The sequence below is a fragment of the Prionailurus bengalensis genome, chromosome C1 (assembly GCF_016509475.1).
Source record: "Prionailurus bengalensis isolate Pbe53 chromosome C1, Fcat_Pben_1.1_paternal_pri, whole genome shotgun sequence".
Taxonomy (NCBI): domain Eukaryota; kingdom Metazoa; phylum Chordata; class Mammalia; order Carnivora; family Felidae; genus Prionailurus; species Prionailurus bengalensis.
Genome location: NC_057345.1, coordinates 70,904,216 through 70,923,309, shown reverse-complemented (window position 1 = coordinate 70,923,309; position 19,094 = coordinate 70,904,216). Strand labels below are relative to the sequence as shown.

Here is a 19,094-nt window from a genome sequence, read left to right as displayed (position 1 = left end):
TGACTCTTGTAATAATTTTTGTCTTAAAGTCTATTTTGTTTGATACTAGTATAACTACTCCAGCTCTCTTTTGGTTACTGTTGGCATAGGATATCTTTTCCATTTGTTCATTCTCTTTGAATCTAAAGTGAATCTCTTGTAGACAATGTGTGGTTAGACTATGTTTTTTTGTTTGTTTGTTTTTATTTATTTATTTATTTATTTATTTATTTATTTATTTTTAATACATTCTGCCAAGTCTTGGCTTTGCTTCTATATAGCTCTGTCCTTCTTTATGTTGTTTTGGTCATGAATTATATTTGCATATATTGTGTGCCCATCAACATAGATTTATAATTATAGTTTAATGCAATTGTATTTTAAATAATATAAGGAAAAAATAGTTTCAAACCTAAACTACATTAATAGTGACTTTTATATTTACTTATGTAGTCAACTTTACCAGGTGTTTTTTATTTCTTTGTGTGGATTTGAGTTACTATCTTGTGTCCTTTCATTTCAGCCAGGATTCACTTTAGCATTTCTTATAGGCCACATATACTAGTAGCAAACTCTTACCAGTTTTTATCTGGAAATGTCTTAATTTCTCCTTCAATTTTGAATATTTCTACAAGATAAAGAATTGTTGGCTAGCAGTTCCACCAACCCCCCCAACCCCCCACCCCTTTCTGTCAACACTTTGAATAATAGGTCATTCACTGCCTCTGGTCTCCATTGTTTCTGATGAAAAATCAACTGTTTATCTATTGAGGATCACTAGGGTTTGATAAGTAGCTTCGTCTTGCTACTTTCAAGGTTCTCTTTGTCTTGGCTTTGGACAGTTTTATTATAATATGTTCTAGTGTGGATGTCTTTGAGTTTTATCCTACTTGGAGATCATTGAGGTCTTTAGATGTGTAAGTTAATATTTTTCATCAAATATTTTTCTCTCCTCTCCTTTTGGGATTCCCTTTTGAAGCTCTGTTCATTTTTTTCTTTTTTTTTCTTTTTTTCCTGTTTCTCAGACTAGTTAGTCTCAATTGACCTAAACTTTAAATTCACTGATTTTTTTTTTTTTTTTTTTACTTCTTAAATCTTCTGTTTAATCTCTCTAATGAATTTTTTGTTCCATGAATTTTTTTTTTTAACTCCAGGACATCAGTTTGGATCCTGAAATAACTTCTATCTCTATGGACATTCTCTATTTCGTGAGATATCATTCTCATGATCTCCTTCAGTTCTCTGTACATTGTTTCCTTTAACTATTTGATTTAAAACAGTTGATCTAAATAGTTGATGGTCTAGTAAGCCCAATGTCTGGCTTTCTATTAATTGGTAATTTTCATGCCTATGAGCCATACTTTCTTTTTTCTTTACATGACTTGTAAATTTTTTTATTGAAAACTGGACATTTAGAATGTTAATAATGTAGCAACTCTGGAGATCAAATTCTTCCTCCTTTACAAGGCTTTTCTGGCTGCTTATTATGGTTGTTCTTTATTTGTTTAGTGATCTTTCTGAAATAATTTTGTGAAGTCTGTATATTTTGTTGTGTGTGGCATTGAAGTTCCTGTTCTTTTAGGTCAGTACTCACCTAGTAAATGAACAGAGCTTTCCTCAAACACTTGCAGCCAAAAAACAAAGAAACAAAAACCCAAGAAAACCTCCCCCAAACCAAACACTCCCAATCTTTGCAGATGGGGTGTGTGTGTGTGTGTGTGTGTGTGTGTGTGTGTATTGGGACATGTCTTCAACACTTAACTAGACAGTCTACAACTCTGCCTTATTCTCATTTCCTGCTCCTTCATTAACAACCAGAACCTGATGGACCTCTCAAGAGAGCTTTGGGTCTCTCAAGTCTTTCCTGAGCAAGCACTTAGCCCTGGGCATACACAGGTCTTCTAAATTCTCAGCAATGTCTGAGTTTTTCAAAGCTTTTATTCCCCCAAGATTTTCATACTTTACTCTTTCTTCCCAATCTTTTTAGTTAGTATATTGGTTTCCCCAACCTTTATTGGTTGCCATAGGCAGCAGGAACTATAATGCATTTGTCTTTAAAGGTTTTCAAGAATGCACTCCCTCCCCCCACCTCCATGTAGCTGCCTCAACACTGGGAGAGTTCCCGTTTAGACAAAATATAATCAAGTCCTTTGAGTTTCTTCAGGAAATGACCACACAGGTGAAAAACAAACAAACAAGCAAAACAAAAAACTACCACAAGAATAAAGTCTATTCTGCACTCTAGAACCAGTACTTGTACTAGGAACATGAAATATTCTTCAAGGCCACTGCTGAGCCGAGGTTGAGGGATGGGACCAGAGTGAGTTAAAATGCCACAAAGCTGTTTTACATAGATTCAGCTGTTTTTTTGTTTAAGTGTTCCCTGGTTGTCACAAGCTTTTGGTCAGTTTCCAGAGTTCCAAAAAAAGTTGATTCTGACAATTTTTTGGCTGTTTTTGCTTTTTAGGGGGACAGACTTTGGAATTCCCTACTCTACCATTTTTCTCTTTAGTGTTATCTATAGCTTTTTAAACATCTTGACACCATATCAAATTATCCTTTTAATTCTTTTTTTTTTAACTTAGGATTTCTTTGATAAGAAATGGTGACAAACTTCCATCTCAGGATCATTTGATTGTTCAAGAATACATTGAAAAGCCTTTCCTAATGGAAGGTTACAAGTTTGATTTACGAATTTATATTCTGGTAACATCATGTGATCCACTGAAAATATTTCTCTACCATGATGGACTTGTGCGAATGGGGACAGAGAAATACATCCCACCTAATGAGTCTAATTTGGTAAGTGACACCAGCTAGAATCGATGATTTTATTCATTTGTTCAACATGTACTTTTTAAAGTACCCATTGTATATAATGATTATATGAATCCAAGTCCCTTTTCCCCAGTTTTTATAGTCAAGAATTGTGTGCATAAACAAGACTGCTTCTAATTTATAGACAGCTTTGTGAAAATTAGAAAAAATGATGTCTCCTCCAGCAGGCTAATTAGGAGAAGGCACTCCCTCTGGGTGCTGTGAGCATAAGGATAGATTTCAAAGCACACGCGTGTATGTAATGGGCTTATGTAGAAATGACATATACACATGTGTATACAGTGACCCTATATAAAAATGGATTTCAAAGCACATATGTGTATACTTTGGATAGAAATGACTTATTTAGAGATATATGTAGAAACAATATCTCATTGAGAAGTACAGACAAAGTGTCATGGGGTTGAGTTTAGGGATAGTTTGTGTTTAGCTCCTTATGGAGAAGGCTTTGAGAAAGCTTTACATAAAAGGTACAGTTTAACATGTAGGATGTGGGAGAAAGTGTATGAAACAGAGGAAGCAAAAGTTATCAGAAAGTAGAGCTGTTAAGTTTTGTTTGCACAAATGAAAAGATGGTAAATTTACATTCACCAAATGTGAAGTAGAGACATAAATTGGCAGTTTCTGGGTGCATTTTAAAATCTATTAAATGGAACTTCCTGTAGTTATTTTTCCATTAAGATTTCCTTTGTGCTGTCATAACATATATAACATATATAACTTTATAATTTATGAAGGTCAAGCTGTAATTCGTTATGACAATTTTTCATGCAAATAACAAACTTTAATTTATAGTAAACTGTAATTTATTATATACTTAAAAGTTTAGTTAACCTCTACCCTGTTTTTGGATCTGCTAATTATAGTAAAAGTTACAAGTAATTAAATATTGTTTCCCATTTTATCAAAGGCCTGGTTATTGTTCTCTTCCAATGTTATACACGGAATTAATTGCATTAAGAGTGGTCATATTTTAAAAATTACATAATGACTGATCATAAATGTTGCTATGTTCAATTAACTGAGAAATGTAAACCTGGCAAAGGAAGAATAAGGGAACTGTCAAATAAGGGAACTGTTTCCACTGGAAAGGAAGATAAAAGAAAGAATCGTCTCTTTAAAGGTCATAAAGTGTGAATATATCCAGTCACCAAGTAATATTTGAACTCTACTGCGTTCCAGGCATTGTGCTGGTTTTGGAAAAGCAGTGACCAAGACAGATACAGTGCTTGACCTCTCAAAAGCAACAGTCTAGTGGGGAGGCAGAAAATAAAATAAGCAGTTATAATACCTAATGGTAAGTGTAATGGTCTAAGAAACTGAGGGTGCTATGGCAGTGCATAGCAAGAGCATCTAACCCAGTTGGAGATAAAGGTTAGAAAAGGAGTTTGTAAAGTGAAATACGAACAATGAAGGGTCAGCCAGGCTGGGGGCGGGGTGGGATGGAACTCCAGAGAGAAAAATGGCCCAGAGATACGGTATATCTGGAGAAAGCAGACATGTTCAGTACTGCTCTATACAGACTATGAAGGGGTGGGTGTTCAGAAATGAGTATGAAGGTTCTAGAGCACAGATCTTTCAGAGCTTTTTAGGCCATGTCTAGGATTTGGGGATTTAACCTAAGAAGAAAGGGAACATTAAAAGATTTTAAAGAAGGAAAGGAGGAATGAGATTTTTGTCTTCAAAAGTTCAGCTGGTCTGTAGTGTGGGGAATGTGAGATGGGGGTGTGGATGGATGGGGGAGGTGAGGGTGAGGAAAAAGCTGTTGTTTATCCTAACCACATGTGAGAGAAAAGATGGCCTTATTTGAAGTAACAGTAGTGGGGCTAGCCAAAGAATAAGAACAGAGATCTAAGATACATTTATGATAACATGGATAGCATTGATATAATAATATACTGCGAGGTTGCATTTGTAGAACAAAGGAAGGGGAGAGAGAAAGTAAGGATAAAAACTCAAGATTTTTGGCATGGGCAGTCGGGTAGATGGGGTGTTATTCACCATGATAGGTAATATAGGGCTATTAAAGGTCTTGCAGCCTGGTGTGTTTGGTTCGACATGCCCGCAAGGGCCTCCAAATGGATCTATGCTATAAGCATTTGGATATATAGTATAGGTGTGGAGTTGAGACGAGAGAACTGAGCTATAGGCCTAATTTGAGACTTGTCAGCTCTTAGATTATAATTAAAATAATTGGTGTGGGGAAGAATGGGTTATAATACATGTGAGGCAGGTAGTCATGTTTTAAGAGAAAAGAGTAAGGGAAGACATAGGAAAGGGTGAGATATGGAAGCTCATTTAGGTGACAAAGTGATTTATTCTAATATTTTAAATTATATGTATATGATTTACTTAAGTACGCTGAGTTAGGAAATCATAAGGAAAGACCATTAGTCAGCAAATGTATCTCATTTTGCCAAGTGCTTTTGAATCATGTACTCTGTGGCTCTGGGTCACATGTACAAAGAATGATCTCCTAGATAAATGTCAATGTTCCTTACATATCTTTAAAATTCAAAAGTTCATCTTTTTCGACTTCACGATCAAGTTCCTAGATTAAGATATGAAAAAGTAAAAAAAAAAAAAAAAAGAGAGAAGTACAAAATTTTATCTAAAGTGAGATCACAGTTATGTAAAAGGTAAGCTTAAGAAAAAATGCTGGAAAAAATAAACCAAAATGCACTCATTGGTGGTTTTTGGATGGCATAATGCTGCATGTTTGTTTCTTTTTCCTATTTCCAATTTTTAAACTAGTGAGCATATATTTTATAAAGAGCTGTGTGTGTTTATAAGAAGTAAATATTGGTAAACTACATATAAGGAGATCATAAGACAGAATTTCAAACATTGAAATACAGTAAACGTTTATTTTTTGCTACCAATGTAGCAGTTGGCAGGTTCTTGAAAAGTTTTGTGTATCCCAATTCATTGTATTGGGCCTATATGCTAAAAAATAGGGTGGAGAATATTTATATCCTATTCATACCTTGCAGGTTGCCATTTGATTTATAGCTGTTTTCACTGCTCATGGCTAATGTCCAACTGGCAATAAAATGCTTAGGAGGGGATTTTTGTCAAGGTAGATGTGAAATTGGAATTTCTAATCCTACTTACAAAGCTACTGTTTTAAGAAAAATACAAAGTTCCATTTCTTACTCACTTTTTTCATTAGGATAGCTAGAGTTTTTATGACTGCTAATATTATTTATCTTAAAAAATTCTTGCCAAATAGAGAACCCCCTCAAAAATTATTTTCCAATTTTTTTAAATTTAAAAGTGATTTCTATTTTGGAAACTAGGAAGTGCTGTAGTTTGATTAATTTCCTTTTTCTTCAAATCAAGCAGTTAAAATTAGACAAGTGTAAGATTTTGCTCTTTCTTTCAAGTATCACTTAGTTTAAAGCTTTTTCCAAGTTTCATTAGGGCAGGGACTGTGTCTGTCTTGTTCATCTTTGTATCCTCAGTGTCCAGTACAAGTTCTTGCAGATAGTAAGTAGGCGCTCCTTAAGTATTGTTTAATGATGAAAAAATAAATTCTTAATTAGCAATGGCGCATGGGTTAGTAAACAGCATGTAGCTGAGATGATAAGTTCTGCACATTTGCATCGAAGATGTGAATACTGTAGATGGAAGTAACTGCAATGGAAATAAAATATGATGCAAATATACTTTGCTATTAACAAGCCTAAATAATAACCATGTACATGAAGTATTTCTTCATTGTGAAGCACCCTGCTATTTAAAGTAATTTCTGAGAATAGGATCATGAAGGCAGAATTTATAGATTTGACGAATGTCTATGATAGATTGGTAGGGAACCATTAGATGTGTTTTAGTTGACAGTTACGAGAGGTTTTAAATTTTGGATTACTTTTCCGGTTTATTTGAGGATAACAGTATCAACAAATGTAAGACTATAAAGAGACCAAGGCACGGCAGCTCCAATAAAGAGCACTATAAATTTATACTGTTAATCATTTGGACTCTGTACAGCATTGTGTGGTGCCTCTGTTTGCTGGCTGTAAGTGCACTCTGTCTTGCGAATGAGTTCAAGTGGCCTCCTGGTCAGCGTGGGAGGGCAGAGGTTGTGTTTGGTAGTCCTGCCTTTTGGTTTATGCTACTTACTTGAACTTTCATTTTTTATTTTTCTTTTAAAAGATATAGAATGCTCTGTCAGAAAATGCCCTTCCCCAAACAAATTTGGGTGAAAACTGTAAGTGACTAAAGATGTTAAAAATAAATATGAAAACAAATAGCATTTTTCCTGCTTAGCAATGTAGAATTTCATGCTTTCATGTAATTACTTTGTATATTTGTATTATTTTAATACTTTAAAAAATGCTTATTTATTTATTTTGAGACAGAGAGAGAGTGTCCAAGTGGGGAAGGGGCAGACAGAGAGGGAGAGAGAATCCCAAGCAGGCTCTGCGCCGAGCAGAGCCCAATATGGGCTCAATCTGATGAACCATGAGATCGTGACCTGAGCTGAGATCAAGAGTCAGACACATAGCCAACTAAGCCAATACTTTTTATGGTAGATACATTTTGAATAATATATAAAGTAACTTTGCCGATGACTATATTTGTAATCCTTTTATTGGAAATTTGCCGTTTCGCTTAATTTGAAAACTATCTAAGTCACCGTGAAATTGTCAATTTGTATGTTTTAAATTTTAAAAATGTCTTTCATCTTTGGATGCTTTATGTTCTGTGAAACCTCACAGTTCTAGAGTCTCATAGGTGATAACTTTGGTTCTTACTTGTTACAGACGCAGTTATACATGCATCTAACAAACTACTCTGTGAACAAGCACAATGAGCGTTTTGAAAGGGATGAGACTGAAAACAAAGGCAGCAAACGTTCCATCAAGTGGTTTACAGAATTCCTACAAGCAAATCAACATGATGTTGCTAAGTTTTGGAGTGATATTTCAGTAAGATTATACCATTTCACAATTATAAGTGTCTTTCCTCAGATTAATTTAAAGGATCATCAGCATTTTAAATAAAGAACAGATTACATTAGGTTGGACAAATGGAGTATTGTCATGAAGGAGGTAGGAATTATGACAGACCTTGATGAGCAGTGTTTCTACTGCTAGGGATGGGAGAGAGGGGTACTAGGTATAAGCAGAAGCATAGACGTAGGGGAATAGGGAAAAGTGGCCCAGGTCAGCACGTATGGTATTTGTGGGAATTTTGTGGGGATTTATGGCTGAAAAGATATGTGGAGGCAAAATTTTAGGTCTGAAAATCAATGGTTAACTTGGTAGGCAGTAAGGATTCAATCTTTCCAGATTTTAAGGGAGAAGAGAAATAAGGCCAAAGACCCTGAATTTAAAAGATAAATCTGAAGATGGGTGTGGGACGGGTTAGAGTAAAGACTAAGAGTAGGTAAAGGAGGGCACCGGGGTGTAGTTTAAGTGAAAAGAGTGGCCTGAGGTGAACCAGCTCCGAGTAGAAGAGGTGACAACAAAGTAAACATTGAGGTTAACTGAATGTCCAAAATCGGGGAGAAGTATTCAGAGATTCCTCTGCAGTTTTAAGGAGGAGTTATAGGGAGCATGGGTTGGCTTTATCTGAAGTAGAGTAGAGAGGAATTAATTTTGAAAAGATGTAGAGCTTAGTTTTGCAAGTGAGGGAAAAGAGTTGTATTCATTTATTCATTCCATTCATTCTTTCAGTCACTCAGTAAACATTTATTGAACCCATAACCTTGTTTCTGACTGATAATTTGAAGAGTTAGAAGATACAGCTCCAGTCCTCAAGAAACGTAAGAGTTTTGTAGGCAAGACCCACATACAAATTGTTAATAAAATATACCATAGCACGTACAACAGAGGCATGTGTTGGATTCTGTGGGAATGTAGAGGAAGACCACATATAGTAACTTTCCGTGGGAAGGGGTAGGAGAAGGACTCCCAAGAGGCATTGGCACCCGAACTAAGTTTGTAAAAGTTCATGAGGCTATGATAATGAGGTCTGGAGATTTATTGTACTTGAAATGTTTTCTCAGGTAGAAAGATTAAGCAGGTAGTTAAAAGTGCATGTTTGAAGCGTAATTGATAATTAAAGCCATGGCAGTGGATGACCCTGAAAATAAGGGTAAAGAGGGAAAAGAAGCAGATCTGAGAAGATAACCTGGGTGAATCTGCTCCTTTATAATCCTAGCGGAAGTATCACAATGGTATTCAAAGTTAGAAGACTGTGTCTCTTGAAAGTACTCAATATGATAGGATTATGCAATATGATTTAGCTTTTCTTTGGGAGCGGATAAATAAATCTATCACGGAAAATGCACATGAAAGTTTATAGTTAGTTCAATTTAGTTCTCTTGAGATAATTAGAAAAATCAGCGTCATTATACTTATCCTTTTCTTGTTTTGTTGGTTGGATTTTTTATACCTTATTTTCTATATCACAGAATGTAAATCCAGAGGTCCTTTGGTGTCAGATAAGTAAAAGGAGTGAAATGGTCTGGATAGAAGTAAATAGAGTATGCGGGGAACTATGGTAACTTGAAGTGTATGAGAAGTCTGAAGGGGGTGGACACTACTCAGCACCAGCCTTTTGTTGCCACATGGTATTGTGGGCCCAGTGTGGTTCATTCTCCTAATTTGACAATAGAAGCTCTAAGTTTCCTGATTTATTAAAATGTTGACACCACATTTAAAACTTTTGAAAATGTAGGGGCTCCACCAAAAATGTGTATCAACTGGATTTTGTTGGAGGCCCACCAACTTGTTAACTTTCTATCCTATCTTCCTGGTGGCCTAAATACATCCAAACAAGAAATTTGATGACAATTAATTCTGTGTTTATTTATCTACTTATTTATTCTATCAAGGCCAAGTTTGCAGAAATTCAAAAAATATTTTAATAATGATGGTTTATTATGTCAGATGCATCAGAGGTGTGAAATTTGTTATTGCACGAATAACAAATGGAAGATCATACATGTTGATACCTGGATGATTTAATGAATGGATCATTTGATGAATAGCTCAGCGAGACCAAGAAGGTTTATATGCCCTGTGATGCTCCTTTTTTGTTGTTGTTTTTACCAAATTTGTCACTTCCATGTGGGTTTTACTTCTTTGGAGAAGGGGGTGTGAAAAGGTGGAACTTCTTGGACTGCCTTGGTGAGGAATGTGTAGAAAGAATCAGAGAGAAAAAAATGAGTGTCATTAGCTTTATATCCATCGGTTTTAAGTGGTACTTCCCGTACATAATTAATTAGGAGAAGGTATAGAAGTGAGACTAATATTAATAAGAGGGTATGGAAACGGACCTTTCTGTGAGAACCTAAAATGTAACATTCATACTTGAATTCAACATTCAACTTGAACATGGCCAGTGTGTGCCTATTAAGCTCTGACACATTTGTGATATCTTCTATAAAGGGGTAAATTCTACATCATTCTTGCTTACATTAGTTATAATGTATAATAATCTACAAATAAGCAATTAGTTAATATTAGTAAATTACTAACTTTTCCAAGTATATATCTTAAAAAAATTTTTTTTTAATCTTCATTTTTGAGAGAGAGAGAGAGAGAGGCAGAGAGAGAGGGAGACACAGAATCTGAAGCAGGCTCCAGGCTCTGGGCTGTCAGCACAGGGCTGTGAGCCCGACGCGCGGCTTGAACTCACAAACTGCGAGATCACGACCTGAGCCAAAGTCAGACGCTTAACCTACTGAGCCACCCAGGCGCCCATCAAGTGTATATCTTTTAATTATATTTACCTTTATTAAGAATTGCATATAAAGATATCTGTTTAAGATGAGTTAATGAAATAATATATTATAAAAAAAAGGAGATAGAGAAGGCAGTCAATCAGTAAGTTTTTATCTTTGTGTCATAGTTTACAAATTTCATGAATTTAACTTTGGACTTTTTTTTTCAATGACCTCGTTTTTGGGAGGCAATTTCTCTAAAAAGTAACTGTCTGTATATGAAAACTGACGTTTAGTACCTCCTGTGTAGCATGGAGATGTGTGCTTTTGTGCTGGTCAAGAATGAGTGAGAAAACGGGGCTCCTGGGTGGCTCAGTTGGTTGAGCTTCCGACTTCGGCTCAGGTCATGATCTCGTGGTCTGTGAGTTCGAGCCCGCATCGGGCTCTGTGCTGACAGCTCAGAGCCTGGAGCTGCTTGGGTTTTTGTGTCTCGCTCTCTCTCTGCCCCTCCCTCGTTCATGCTTGTCTCTCTGTGTCTCAAAAATAAACATTAAAAAAATATTAAAAAAAAAAAAGAATGAGTAAGAAATCAATAGAAAATCAAGCCATGGATTGACAACCCCATTGTCTCTGAATTCTTTTTATACACTGTAGATACAGATCTACAAATCATATTTCAGAGCAATGACAGTATGTTGGAAATTCTCAAAAAACATCAGTGGAGTTTGATTTGTGTTTGGTTATATCACTCTTGATTTTCACATATACCTGTAGTCTTACCTTTGCATTCCTAAAAATGTGGTGTTTTATGCAGAAAAAGCACAGATTTGTAATTCTTCAGGGTCAATTAATATTCGATCTCCTCCCCCCGGCCCCCGTCTGAGTTGTTTCATGCAGACATTTATTAGCCAAGGTTTTAACTTTTTTTTCCCCTATTTTCCAGTATCTTCACTAATACATCCAAAGATTTATATTAAGTGATTTTTTTGTCTTTTATCTTTATATACTTTAGTGTTTTTGGTGTTCAATTTTTTACTTTGAGTAAAATTTTTCTGAGAGTAACCTCTTATAACATCTCTGATACTTACCCCAAGTATGATCTGGGTTGGGATTCTGGATAACAGCAAGATTAATCTGTGTCCCATTTTTTCTCCAATATAATGAATATTGCTCCCACCAGGTAATGGAATGTTTGTTTCTGACCTGAAATACAAAGAGGAGTGAGGAACGGCAGAATAATTATAACAATAGTAGCAGTTAACACTTAGTGAAGGTTTACTCTGTTCTAGGCACTATGCCAAGAGTTTTACATGGAGTCTCATTTTGCACTTACTTCAGTCTTTTGCAGTAGGTATTATTACTATTTCCCCTTTCCCTTTGGGAAAGTGAGATTCAGAAAGCTTAAGCAACATAACTGAGGTTGTACACTAGCAAGGAGCAAAGCCAGGAATAAATCCAGAAAGTCTGATGTTAGAGCCAAGTTCTTAACTGCCATGTTATATTGCCTACGCCTGTAGAGAGGGACTGAAAAAGACAATATATTCTAAGGCAAAAATACAGCAAAACCACTTTTCCACAATCCATAGTTTGTTCTTAAACTTCAGTAAACCAACCTTTTGTTTTATTAGCATTAGTAACTCATTCTAGTAGTATTGTGTGTCCTCTTGTCTCCAGTAAACCTTATGAACTGCAAAATCATCACCACACAAAGAAGCCCACCTTTCCTAGATTCTGTCCCATCCTTTCAGCCATTGTCTCAGTGGAGGTTCTATAATGTCGTTTGTGAAGTAGTTGACCCTCGCTGTAACTTTTCTTTGCTGCCACTCCTAAACCCTCCCGTATGGTTTCTGAGAAGTCTAGCATGTGCTCCTACCCTTATTTATTTACCAGATAGAAACCACATTTGTCAACTTGATTTTTGTTTTTGTTTTTCTTGAGAGAGAGATAGACAGCATGAGTAGGGAAGGAGCAGAGGGAGAGAGGGAGAGAATCTTAAGAGGTTCCATGCTCGGTGCAGAGCCCAATATGGGGCTCCAACTCAAGACCATGAGATCATGACCTGAGCTGAAATCAAGAGTTGGATGCTTAACTAAGTGAGCCACCCAGGCGGCCCATATCCACTTTTATTTTACTTAATTGTTCACAAATATTTTTGAGCATCTACTAAATGGCAGGCACTAGTGTAGGCACAAGGACATGGCTGTAATTAAAAAAGAAAAATATCAGCTGATTCTATGCTGTGTGAGATGGTACAGTAAAGGATAGCCATGACTACTTTTGACTCCAGGGTCAGGGAAGGCCTTTCTGAATATCAAGGAGCCAGACATGGGAATATTGGGAAGAGTGTTCCAGAAAGAGGGAGCAGTTACTGCCAGAGACCCTAAGCAGGCAAGCGTGGCTGGAGTGTAATGAGTAGGACAAGAGTTGCATGAAATGGAATCAGAGTAGCGGCAGGGGCCACGTGTCATAGAGCTTTGTGAACTTGGCCAGTGTGCTGCTCTGTAAGTTTAGGCCTTATTTCCACATATGTAAATAAGATACAAAAAAGTAAGGCATTTTCACATTTTTTTTTTAAATCACTCTATTTGTAGGAATTGGTTGTAAAGACTTTGATTGTAGCAGAACCTCATGTCCTGCATGCATATCGAATGTGCAGACCCGGTCAGCCTCCAGGAAGTGAAAGCGTCTGTTTTGAAGTTCTGGGATTTGATATTTTGTTGGACAGAAAACTAAAGCCATGGCTTCTGGAGGTAAGGCATTTCTATAAGAAGAAAGAGAAGTTACTACTGTTCTTGTGCATTAAAACAAATGTTTTTTAAATGAGTAGTTGGCACAGTTGTCTCATTAACCGAGCAGAAAGAGGCCTGAATGGAACATGTGGGAGGAAGAGAACAAAAATTCAGAGAATAGAACCGTTCCAAGAACGGACCAATATGTGTTTGATATTACTTTTCCCAAGTTAATTTGAGTGCATTTCTGGGCCAGGAATTTTGAATGTATGTGTGGATCTGCTTCTACTGATTTATCTACTTTCTCCGCTATTTCCTCAGTCTCACGTCCTTCATTACTTCATTACTCCATGACCTCTGGATGTTGTCTTTCCTCTGTGTGGGTGCCTGGGCTTGAGGACCATGGCCTCCTTGTCTTCATTGGTTTCCTATTCAAACTCTCCAAGAAGAGAGAGACTCTGATTGGTTCATTAATCAGTATTCAGTACCTCATACCCCAGCTGGCATGACTTCTCCCTGAAGGCCATATTATATGCCTGGGACTCCCCCCATGTCCAGTCTGTTAACTGTGTGCCTTTGGGTTTGCTGCCAGTCCCTGGTATGGTCGGAGTCGTCATTATTTTTCTCTCATTATAAAAAATCACTTAATATTAGGAAAATATGAAATGATATAAAGGAGAAATAAAAATAGTCTCTTCTTAAGATTTATGTACCTTTCCTTCCAGTCATACTTCATACTACATCCAGAAGAAAACTTAGAAGTTTTCTATCCCATTCAGCAGTTTCCTCTCAGGCCCTTGATCTGGAGTCATAGAGTCCATGGGCACAGAACACTGTGTTTAGGAAACTTTATCAGGAAAATAGCACATATCTAAACAGTGTTTACTAGATTAGTTACATTTTGGAACATATTGCTATAGAAGGTATAATCAACAAGTACCTTTCATTCTATGCTGATTATCTCTCTTTTTTTGTTAATGATTTCGAAGGTGGAAGTTCTGTCTGCAACGTGCAAAAGCAAATTGAATGAGTGATAGATAATCAAGACATTCAAAATATATTTTTAGGAAGGAGCACTTTTCCAATTAGAGGGCTAATGGGTGTGTGTGTGTGTGTGTGTGTGTGTGTGTGTGTGTGTTCAATCTGCTCTGTTCCAGCATGTTATATTTCCAATCAAATACAGATGTCAGATGTTCAAATTTTGTTCCTGCTTGGGTCCTGGAAATAAGATTTTGCTATCTTTTTGTGTCCTTCATCACTTGAACATGAAAGCATTTGACTCTGCGCCTTACTAGGCCTGACATTTTCTTCCCTAGGTTTCATACTTTGTCTGCAATTATTCTTCCTTGTTCTTAACTGTATTTTCCCCCTGCTCCTGCTACTTGTCTTTTATCCTTGACGGGGTGGAGAAAAAGTGAAGGCACATGCATGAAGTGGCACTCAAAGTATAGTAGGGAGTAATGACTATAGATAATTTAGTTACTTGTTTTTAAAAGCATTTGTCTAACTGGAGCTTTGTATGAGCTTGGTAAAGCAGAACTGACTGAATGGTTGAATTCTATATTTTTTCAACGGCTCAAAACACCATTGTTGGCATTAGTGTTTCTTCATACTTTGTTCTCTCCTTTATCATGTCCAGATGAATAACCATTAAAAAACTCCACAATACTCAACAGCTAACTAGCACTGTTTGCATTAGCATATTTTCATTTTCAGTTCATTTCTTCATCATTTCCAGATTAGTCAGAACCATTACAAAGACTTTATAGTAATCAATCACTATGGATAATGAGCATTTATTGTATTAAAACAGTTAAAGTTATCTTATTTAGATCTTGCTTCTTTGTGTTTTCTCCCAGCTGCAATTGTAGTGGTTCTAACATATGTTGTTAAAAACCTTTTGGCACCATCAAGTGGAATAAGATAGAAGGTGCATCTGAGGATATGATAACTTTTAGTTAACTGGAATAATTGCAGGTAATGATTCATAGTGACAAAATTGCAGAAATTTTCAAGCACAGAAACATTGTTAGGGAAAAGTATGAAAACTGGGCAGGGTATGAATATACTGCTAATACTTTAATTACCCTTGAATTATTTCAACGAGTCATTGTGTCAGGGGGGTGGAGATAAAAGAAGACAGAATACTTGCCCTGGTTTAGTGGGGACTCAGATATGTGTCTTATGGTAATATTTACAGGTATAAGTAGGGAACAGGGTACCAGCACAAACAATAGAGTGATTAATCTCTCTATGTACAAGTGTGTATTTGACAGTTAAAAAAAATCTTTGCAGAGGAGGAACTCCTGAGCAGAGTATTTAAGGCTGTAGAAAGTACAGTGGGGACTGGAAGTTGGGAGAGATGGGGGTGGGATGAGGAGAAGTTACTGGGCAGAGGGAATAGCATTAATTTGTGAGCACAAAATCTGTTACGTATACTTTGTTATGTGCATGAAATTATTGTGCTTGTTTTGATAGTAAAACTATCATTTGGTTGGTTAATAAATAGTATTTATCAATTTAGTCTGCTTTCTAATAGTTTTCATTTTTGTGTGCATTTACAAGCTGCTGAACGTTAAGACCCTAACATCTGCAGAGTTTTGTCTGTTCTAGAATTGGGGTAGGAATGAGAGCCAAAGAAGCTGTCAACATCACAGAGTAGAATTTTGACTGGATGAAACCCTAATTTTCAGAGTTTCATCTGTCTTTAGTTTTTACTTTACCTTTCTCATAAAACTTTTGAGAAATCCAAAATGTTAATTGCAAAAAGTGTTTCTACCTTTTCATGTATTACTTGATCTTGTGTGAGTACATTTGTCCGTAGACCAATTTCTTTTTTATGGTAGTAGAGGGAAGATTCTGACATAGGTAAGAGAGGACCTGAGGTCACAACCATCCTGGAGGAGGGGTATGTCTGGCAGAGTTCCAGATGACAGTTTTGGAATGGAACACCCAAGGAATTCTATAAAGATAGATTACATTTCAGTGAACCACTTAATCATTGTTTCCTAAATGTCTGGTTTATTTTATAATCCTGTTACAGGTAGCAGCTGAACTATCATTAATTGTATTACAAATTCCAGAGATTTGAATCAGTATGGAATGGTTAACTTGTTTTTTTCACATAAAATACATTGCCCTTTCTTTGCACTTGTAAGAGGAAATACTTAAAGAGTTTTGAAGTCGTGGATTAATAAACTTCCTTTCTTTAAAAAAAATTTTTTTTGGGGCGCCTGGGTGGCGCAGTCGGTTAAGCGTCCGACCTCAGCCAGGTCACGATCTCGCGGTCCGTGAGTTCGAGCCCCGCGTCAGGCTCTGGGCTGATGGCTCAGAGCCTGGAGCCTGTTTCCGATTCTGTGTCTCCCTCTCTCTGCCCCTCCCCCGTTCATGCTCTGTCTCTCTCTGTCCCAAAAATAAATAAACGTTGAAAAAAAAAAAATTTAAAAAAAAAAAAATTTTTTTTTAATATTTTATTTATTTTTGAGAGAGAGAGACCGAGCGCAAGTGGGGGAAGGGCAGAGAGAGCGGGAGACCTAGAATCCAAAGCAAACTCCGGGCTCCCAGCTGTCAGCACAGAGCCTGACATGGGGCACAAACCCACGAACTGCAAGATCATGACCTGAGCCGAAGTCGGATGCTTGACCGACTGAGCCACCCAGGTGCCCCGGTAGACTCCCTTTCTTAAATTTGCCTGGAATAAATGGAGGTTCTTGTAGTTACTAAGCTATTCCTTTCTCCTTGGGACCACATCACATAGGCAGAAATACGTCCGTCACCTTCTAAATCAGAAATCAGCAAAAGCATAATGTAGTTTGGCATATCTCTATAAATGGAATACCATGCATCAAAATGATGGCATGAAAGATTTTCATGATATATTGATAAGGGAAAAACTTGGACTATAAAATAGTATTGTTAGTATAGGCATGTATTTAGAAAGTAAAGTGAAAATTATAAATATGCATGCATGGCAGATACTTACACTTTATCAAATGGTGAGCAATACACTATCAAATAGATGACAGTATGCTAGGTGGTGGGATTACAGGTGATTTTTCTGTTGTTTGTTTAGCTTCTCTTTATATACTTATAGTTATACTTCCTACAATTGCCAGAGTTGTAAAATGCATACTATCAAGTTTTTTGTCTCTAATGGAATGGATTTGTAAAAGACAATCCTCTTTCAGGACTAGTAGCATATTTTTTTAGGTCGTCTGTGGTGTTAGGTGGTGGTCATGAAAGCTGAGCTGTAGTTTAGAACTCAGCGCATTCTAACCAACCGAGTTAATTAAGTAATTTTCTTAAACACTTGCTATTCCAGTTACATTTTTATAACAACAGCAACAACAAACCCAATAGCAGCAAAGACAAAGACAGGAGCTCCAGCTCTTGGGGTGGTAGCATATTGTATCATGGGTTTCAGGGTACATATAGTTACTGTTACTTCTTATTTTTCATCTTTTTTTTTTTTTTAGATGTTTATTTATTTTTGAGAGAGAGAAAGAGCATGAGCATAAGAGGAGCAGAGAGAGACAGGGAGACAAAGAATCAGAAGCAGGCTCCAGGTTCTGAGCTGTCTGCACAGAACCCAACACGGAGCTTGAACTCATGAGCTGTGAGATCATGACTTGAGCCAAAGTCGGACGCTTGACTGACTGAGCCACCCCGGCCTCTCTTTATTTTTTATCTTAATGAAATCCTGGAAATGATGTTGGAAAGAACACTTACAAATAACTCACTTATTCCCAGAATCCTTATATAGTTAGAGAAACTCATAGATTAGTCTGCAACTACCTTTAATGGTATCTTCTGAGTTATGCAGTTTTTGGAAATGAAAAATGATAAATTATTGTTTGATCCAGGTAGAAAAAAAATAGTTTATTTTTTAGACAGCAATAGACGAATTCATCCAGAAGATCTGAAGTAGTGAAAAGAGGGTACTGATAGTTTCTGTATGCTAAATAAATGCATGAGTATTGCTATATTGGTAGCATGCATATCTTTTTTGTCACATCATCATTATTATTGTTAATACTGGTCTTCTAATCTCATGTCACAATGAGTCACTTTTAACTTCCCTGAACTTAAAACCTAGAGCATGGGGTGTTGGGCTGAAAAAGGGCGGGGAGGAGGGGGAGGGCACATAGGCTGACTGAAGATCCTGAGCTAAGGCAGCAGGGGGAAGAGGGCCATGAGAGCAGTCAGTTCCTTGACTTAGGGTGGCAAGAAGGGAGGTGTGACAGTGGTAACTGGGCCATCTAGTATGTGGAGCTTTGAGATTTATTGTAGAGTTTCTCTACTGGTTGGAGATCTTGCATTAATTTAAAAAATAGGAATTGAATACTTACCAACCTACCAATATTTGGCCATTCTCATTGTTTCCTTTGTAAATTTCAGATTAATCGAGCTCCAAGCTTTGGAACGGATCAGAAAATAGACTATGATGTAAAAAGGGGAGTGCTGCTAAATGCATTGAAACTGCTAAACATCAGGTAAAGTCTCTCCTTCATTGTTTGGAAGGTTTCCAGCACATTTGGCCTGGAACAAATGTGTACTTGTACATGGTCACTTGTACATGGGGTTGGCTTGTAACTTTTTCATATTTTGTGTTTTAAATTTCTTGATTCATTCTTCAAACCCATTTAGTGTTTTCTTTTCAAATATCATTTCCTCTCCTCTACATACTGCTTTTCCTTCTCCCTGTATCATGCTCTGAATCTATAGTAAATATGGTTAAATTACAGTGTTGGTATAATTATTCAGTATAGAGTATAAGGTTGAATTGGAGACTACCTGAGGAAAATCTCTAGATTATCTTCCTCACCTTGCAAGAAGAAACTAAAGCAGAGGTCATTCAGCATTCAAGAAGT

At 36.7% G+C, this 19,094-nt stretch overlaps 1 protein-coding gene across 5 annotated transcripts in view; it reads left to right on the top strand.

The window, feature by feature from the left end:
• The window catches only part of TTLL7 (tubulin tyrosine ligase like 7), a 144,814-nt gene that overhangs the window by 60,673 nt on the left and 65,047 nt on the right, over nucleotides 1-19,094 (top strand). For 4 of the 5 annotated variants that reach the window (XR_006296630.1, XM_043575423.1, XM_043575425.1 and 1 more), the window contains 4 exons: nucleotides 2,565-2,781; nucleotides 7,587-7,751; nucleotides 13,087-13,245; nucleotides 18,622-18,716. Coding sequence is in view for 4 of the 5 variants with exons in the window: in XM_043575423.1 (XP_043431358.1) it covers nucleotides 2,565-2,781; nucleotides 7,587-7,751; nucleotides 13,087-13,245; nucleotides 18,622-18,716 (636 nt within the window). In the remaining variant the exon portion in view is untranslated. The remainder of the gene's footprint in view (nucleotides 1-2,564; nucleotides 2,782-7,586; nucleotides 7,752-13,086; nucleotides 13,246-18,621; nucleotides 18,717-19,094) is intronic. The other variant, XM_043575426.1, reaches the window with a different exon arrangement.